At 36.7% G+C, this 7239-nt stretch overlaps 1 protein-coding gene across 3 annotated transcripts in view; it reads right to left on the reverse strand.

Annotated features, from left to right (window-relative positions):
• LOC107794298 (histone acetyltransferase GCN5-like) overlaps nt 1-6549 on the reverse strand; it is a 49664-nt gene extending 43115 nt beyond the window's left edge. For 2 of the 3 annotated variants that reach the window (XM_075240709.1, XM_075240707.1), the window contains exons 1-5: nt 5684-6549; nt 4209-4273; nt 4041-4121; nt 2017-2088; nt 646-814 (exon numbers count right to left, since the gene is read on the reverse strand). In XM_075240709.1, coding sequence (XP_075096810.1) covers nt 646-814; nt 2017-2088; nt 4041-4121; nt 4209-4273; nt 5684-6238 — 942 coding nt within the window. In that variant the 5' untranslated portion in view covers nt 6239-6549. The remainder of the gene's footprint in view (nt 1-645; nt 815-2016; nt 2089-4040; nt 4122-4208; nt 4274-5683) is intronic. The other variant, XM_075240708.1, reaches the window with a different exon arrangement.
• Between the last annotated feature and the right edge of the window lie 690 nt (nt 6550-7239).

Consider the following 7239-nt stretch of genomic DNA (forward strand, 5'->3'; position numbering starts at 1 on the left):
AGAACTCGATTTTATAGTTTAGAGCTTTAGTGATGGCACTAATATATAAAAGATCGACAAGGAAATCAGGGACATGGAGCATCGATGATAGTTTAATATTAGGAGTACAAACGACAGAACCTGTTCCAGAGATAAGTGTTAAAGAACCATTGGTTATTTTAACATGATCTCCTTTGAGACACAGAGAATAGTTTTGAATGCCTATAGAAGAGCATGGCATGTGTTTATTTGCACCGGAATCAACAATCCAAGAATTAAGGTGAGTAGCAAAGGGAGTACTTGATTGCACATAATTGGATGTGACAACATTAGCGGAGTCAAGTTTGGCTAGGAGGCGACGAAGAAGCTCAATTTCATCCGAAGATAAGATTTCTCAAGAAACCATCTCCTTGAATGTCTCCATATTTTCTGCCCAATCAGAAGGATATCTGAAGAAAATTGCTCAAAAATAATATGCCTCGCCGGAAACCAAATCTGTCTCGGCGGAACCAGAAGAGATTTGTGTAGCGGACAGCCACCAAGAGAGAGAATAATTTATAAGACCCATAAGCAGAGTACATTCATGTAAACATGAATTTGCTGAATTGACTGGTCAAGTTTGTTGCAAATAATAATACCACCTAAAAATTAGAGCCAATCTAGCACCTGTTTGACAAAGTAACCAACAGCATTGTTGTCAGCATATGTTAGAAAATGAGTCAGCCCATCCACATCACGAGCATGTTGCTTTAAGTGATTCATCAGTCTGGTGCCATAACCCTTAACTTGTTCATCGGCTGTAATTGCACAAAAAGCTATCTCCCCAAACTTCTGGCTACAACATCAATGAAAAGAATTGCGTCAACAATTTATAGATAAACAAGATATGACAATTGAACATATTACACACTTAGGACTAACCCAACCTCAAAAGTTAGCTCAAGGGGTTAGAAATTTCCCAAGGTCCATAATTTATCATGGTATCAGAGCATGCATAGGTCTTAAGTTCGAGCAGGCATAGGTCTTCAATTCGAGTCTCACTGTTACTCTATTATCAAAGAGTTTTTACGTCGTTGGCCTATGAAAAAAATTAAGTTGTATGTGAAGAGGCGTGTTGAAAACATAATTAAATAAATAAATAAATAAAAAGGTGTTCAGAACTGTCATCTCATAGCGTAAGTACGGTATAGACATTCTTGAAGAGACATGAACCATTGATACTTTGGTGGATCCGACTAAGTTATTTCCATGTTAGGAGAAGCCCTTTAATGATCTTGGAAAGTATAAGCAGTTAGTTGGTAAGTTGAATTACCTCACAATACCTTGACCTAAGGCTAGCACTACCTTTCGGTGAGTGTTGTAAGTTAGTTTATGGACTCCCCTTGTGGCAGCCAATTTGGATGTTGGTGTCCATATTCTTTGATAAATAAAATCAGCTCCATGAAAAGAATTTTAGGATCAAGGCCATGAGCAGATTGTTGGCTATATAAATGCAAATTGTGCAGGATTACCTTCTGGTAGACAAACAATAGATTGGATGTTGTTGTTCCTATTCTTCGATATATATAATGAGCTCTAAGAAAAGGATTCGAGGATCAGATCATGAGTAGATTGCTGGATACACAATGCAGATTGGATAGGATCACCTTACAATAGACACTCTACTTTTGGACATTGCACCCTCCTTGGAGGTAACTTTGTATCTTGGAAAAGTAAGAAACTGATATTGTTGCTTGGTCTAGTATAGAAGGAGAAATCCAGCAACTCATGAACTAGTTTGGTCAAACAACTGCTCAAAGAAATAAAGTTTGGAAATTAACCAGATGGAAACTTGTGTATGATAATCAAGATGCTCGAATGAAAAGAAGCTAAGCATTTTTTGATGAAGTTAAGCATTTAATTACTATTCACTTTACGCAGTTGAGTGGAAAACTATTATTAGACTCTACAAAAGCAAAATCTATTTGACATAGAATAACACAATGACTCCAACCTCTTGCTCTACGAGTAGAATAATAAAAAGAACAAGACAATTACCTGGCATATGGACGATATGTTATACCACCAACCACCAGATTACGTCTGATGACCATTACAGACTTATGGCTCCTGCAACAAGTAGAAATTAAAAAGAGACTAAAGTACTTTTTAAACACTTCAAACTCACAAGTTATTAGGTACCAAGAAAAGCTATATAAGGTCATCATGAGCATTTTCTTTTTCTTTTTCTTTTTCTTTTTTCTTTTTGTGATAAATCAAAAACCTTATGAATGAAGGTCATGACCCCGTTGTAGAAATGGTATACAGAACAGAGGTATATAAAAATATTATTCTCTACAAAGAGCATCAATCATCTACTCTGACCAGGATCCCGTTGGTACTCTAAAATTTTACAAAAAGAAAAGGAAGGGAAAAAAGTACCCCTCTGATATGAATAGAGGAGTTCTCCATATACTTAACTTACTCCCAATTCTGGCAGAACATCCTCTTGAATTCTTAATTTGAGAAGCTTATTTGTCGAAACTCCCTGGTTCCTTTCTCTCCACATTGTTCATACAATTGTCAAAGGATAGACTCCAAATCCCCTCCTCTTCCTTCCAATTGGCCAACTTTAAATTAAAAAAAAGATCATTGCCCAGTATCTAGCACTACCCATTTAATAGCAAATGGGTTCCAAACTCTACCCCAATGTGATTGTTTTAAAAAAGATAAATAATATCAAAAACCATGAATAGTGCATCAAACCATTGTTGGATTACTTCTCAAACAGTAAAAGTGGAAGCACGATATCTCCTAGAGTTTAGGTGGGCGGTCAGTACAATCTAATTTGAACTTATTCATAACTACATGTTAAAGGTTATAGATGGTAGCAAAATCGGATATTAAATTATAGAAACTTAACTAATACTGAAATACTTTGTCACAGAATAAATCCTCAAGTTAATATATTGTTGCAACTTAATTAATGTTCTAGCATGTTGGAATAAAGAGGGCAATCTTTCTAGCTATAAAGAGAGATGGAGCATTGTCCCAGCCTACATTTGGTGGACAATCTGGGAAGAGAGAATTCAGAGATGTTTTGAAGACAAGTCCAGTAACATCCAGAAGACAAAGCTGAAGTGTCTAGCTCTTTTCTATTTTTGGTGTAAAGGAAAGTCTTTAGAGGATCATGAATCCATTTTTGATGTTCTAGATTCCTTATGAGAAGACCAAGGATCATAGGTGCTTTACTTTCTTTTTTTAGGCTCTACTATGTAATTATGGGCGTCTTCACAAATTTAGTGAAGACTATATATCAATATACAAATATGTTACCTTCTCAACAAAAAAAATATTATTGCAACAGGCGAGAAACTTTTCTTTTTCAAAATAAAAGTGAACTATAACTACAGCAAAAAAAAAAAGTGAACTATAACTAACTTATACACTTTCAACTTGGAACTATGAAGAACATGAACCACTCCCTCTTTGTCCAACTCTCTAATACATCCCACATCTCCTCTTCCCTAATAGCCCGCATCAACCACTCCCACTTTCTTCTCCTCTTTGGCTGAACACTACCTCTCACAGCTCAGGTCTCCAACTCACCTCCTCACTATACAAATGTTAGTAAATACCAAACGCTCCTTTTACCTCCTCCTTGACCTTAAGGAGCCGCCAGATTCACTTCCATAGACTCTATGAAGCTCTTGCTCTTATTCACTACAGCTACCTAAAAGAATTTAGTATTTGAGTCCCCTCCAACAACAATGCCATCAATATTTTTCTCCAACTAGCCTTTGGAGCTATTGCTTATATCTCTAACTCTCTCCTCAACCCCTCCCTCTTTTTTTCCCCTTTCCTTTTAACTCCCTCACTCCTCCCGCTCTCTCCAACCCCACCCCCCACCCACAACCACCCACCCACCCAACAATTGCATTAGGCTAATATAAATAAATTCATTATGATGTAAAGAAAATTTACAATGAGTATTCAAATATATGTTTGTATACAAAACAATCTTCGCCACGTCAAGAAAAATCAAAAATCTAAATACTAAAAGAACATTTCAAAATTCGCACCTGTCCATTACAAGACGAACAATATATTCCTTAGGCATGTTTGGGAGTTGCCTTGCAAATATATTCTTCAATCCTATTAACCTGGAAAGAACATTTAGCAATTATTGGTAGCCTAGATAGTTCGCCTGCATAAGATTATATCTAACAGCATAAGATAAATATTAATACCAAATCATGTGCTCATCAATACCATCGTTTGAAACACATGCAAACTTGAGTCTTCCAGACTCCTCCTGCAAATTTTAAAGTTTACGTTGATATTAAATAAAATGAAAAAGTCTACAAATAAAGCTGAGAATTTGCTGAGAACCCATACCCAAAATTAAAAGTTGCAGAAGCCAAAACTACATCCATAACACCCTTTTATATAATAGGACTCAGATATTCAGTTGCAACGATTTGGAACCTCAATCCTAACAACCTCAACTTCCTCAAACAACATGAAGTTCCTAAAAGAAAAGACAAATATCTCTCCCAGTCCAACTCTTACCACCAGGATAGCACAATTTGCTTTAGTGAGAGGTCTAATCACTTTATTCCATGCTAGAAATTGACAAGTCTTTTTAATCACACCTCTCTTTCTCAATATCACTCTCTCCCTGATAGTCAAATATCACCTCCTGTAGTTTGTAATGACTAATTAGTTATCTTATTTTATTCAGCTTTTCTTGTCTCGGGAATTGGACATATTGCATTGTCAAGTTTGGTATAACTCACTTGATCTTTTGTTTTCTCGTTGCTAAAAGAGTGTTTGAATTCACTTATGTACATTACCTTGTGCAAAAGTTATTCTTTTTTCCTTCTTCCATCAATCTCCAGTTTCCATTTCTTTTCTTTTTCCTTCTCAACAATTTTCTCCAGTTCTATAACAAACCAAGAATACTAGATACTTCCACATCTTAATGTAGTCCAACCAAAAAATTTAAGAAGAGCTAGTATCTATCTCGACTTGCAACGTCAATTTCCTAGCAGGACCACATAGCCAAGAAGGAAGAGATACATGTAATGGAACGAAAAATTCAGAAATCATAAGATAGCAAATAGTAACGTTGAACCAAAGTACAAGTGCACAATTTTAGAAACAACCACTGGCAGTAGTAGCCACCTTACATAAAGTTAGAGCGAGAGAGGAACAAAAATTCATGACCGATTGCAGTATGTTACTTAACCTACCCCTCTCCACTGAACTCAAAGAACAATAAAGGGAAACGCATGCAAAACACTTTCAAAAAGTTCAATGCCCAAGTTTAATTTTTTTTATTTGTTATTCATCACACACCGGCTTCAACCATTCGCATTATCTCAAACAAAATGCATCAATTGTATACCATCTGCTCAATGTGTCCTACAGAAAAAGGCAGGCATCACTTCACAATCAAAAAACAGGACATAGAAGCAGGAAACATACTTGTATACTTCAATTTTCCATGGAAAAATTTCCTGTCGAAGATTATTTTCTAGAAAATATTTTACTTAAGTAACATGTTTAAATGAAGCAATGAGGTCAGCAAGGATTCATATAGCCAACCCCCAACTTCTTTTGGAGTGAGGCGTAGTTGTAATAATATTTTCAGGATATATTTTCATCATAATAAACACACTGTTACTGGATATATTTTCCCTCATAACTCAAAAATAGTTACCTCTCTCTTTAAGCTCTCTTCCCTTGCAGTGTAGGCACCACTGGTCTGTAAATTGTCAGTAAAAATGTTCTTCATACTCTCATCCTTAACCACCGCCCCTGAAACAGAACCAGCAGCAGCTGTAGGTGGCGTTACACTACCCTCTTTCACTACCTCCGACGACTCAATTTTCACCGAATTATCATTCTTAAGCTTATTATTCCTCCCTGACCCTGAGGGTGCACTATTCTCCAACCGCGACGCTGTGAAATTGCGCATGGAAGAGCCATCGTAATCTTCCTCGTCATCATCACCCACCTCTTCGGAGTCATCTTCGGAGTCGGAATCAGCACCGCCTCCGCGGGCGCTGATACTCTCTAGGTCATCGTTGGAGGTGAGAGCACCGTCGCGCGTGTCGGAGAAGGAGGACGGAAAAGGCGGCGCGTGGTCGTCAGATGCCATCTTGCGTTTGTGGATCGACGAGGTTGCTGAGGCGGACGCCGAATGCGAGGGCGATGGAGATTGTGAACTCCGCGACCGGCCCGGCGCCGTCAGGTGGGATGAATGAGCGTCCATTGGTTCCAAAAATTTTGAAAATCAGGGATTTTATGGAAAAGAAAAGAGTTAATGGCATGCCACATGGATAATTAAACTAATTGATCATAAAATCGAATTAATTAGGTAAAACAACTTTATTACACTCAGTCAAAAAATTAGGTTCTTTTTACTCGTTCCTTCAGTAAAGATTTCTCAGTCAAAATAGGTTCCTTTTACTTCCATCAGAGAAAACTCTCATCGAACCGTCAAAGTCTCTTCTCCGATCATCTTCCTCCAATTTCTCTTCACAACCAGTCGCTGCTACCATCGATTCCTCTTCAAAACTAGTCGTTGATATTTTGAATTTGGATTAAAGGTGAAGTTTTGCTGGTGAATCAAAACAAAATTAGGGCTTAGAGTTTTGCGGGTAAAATATCTTCCTCCGATTCTTCGAAGAATTTGAAGATTATTAAAGAAGATTGTTTCAATATAGGTTTTATTCTTTTTTTCCTATTAATTTTGTTGAGAAATTATGATATGTAGTACTGTGATTTAGTTAGTAGTACCAAAATTTGGTTTTTTTTAGTTGTTACATCTTCCTGCTTGTCGATGTTTGTTTGTCGAATATATAGTTGCATGCATGCTGCTTGTTGTTAGTTTTGGATTTCGGGTCTTTTTATATTAGATTAATAAAATGTTCTGTGTTTTTAGCCTTATTCTTTGTTGTTTTTTATTGTTATTTTAGGGTAATGGCAGACAAATATTTGAATTTGATATTTCATATTGATGGTATGCTTGTGAGTGAGGTAGGGCCGGTTTATGTTTGGGGGAACATTGAATATGTCTTTAATGTGGATACGGACAAACTTTTTATTTAGACCAGATAGTTGGTTCCTTTTGGTATTTGCTTTCTTGTACTGCGGCAATCAAGGAATGACCGGGTATAATGCTTGAAGTAGTATAACTGAGTTAGTTTTAAATGAAGCGAAAAAAGCAACAATACACATTGAAACATATACTAATAATATTTCTAGCATTTC

Source organism: Nicotiana tabacum, chromosome 20 (assembly GCF_000715075.1).
Source record: "Nicotiana tabacum cultivar K326 chromosome 20, ASM71507v2, whole genome shotgun sequence".
In the NCBI taxonomy this organism is placed as follows: domain Eukaryota; kingdom Viridiplantae; phylum Streptophyta; class Magnoliopsida; order Solanales; family Solanaceae; genus Nicotiana; species Nicotiana tabacum.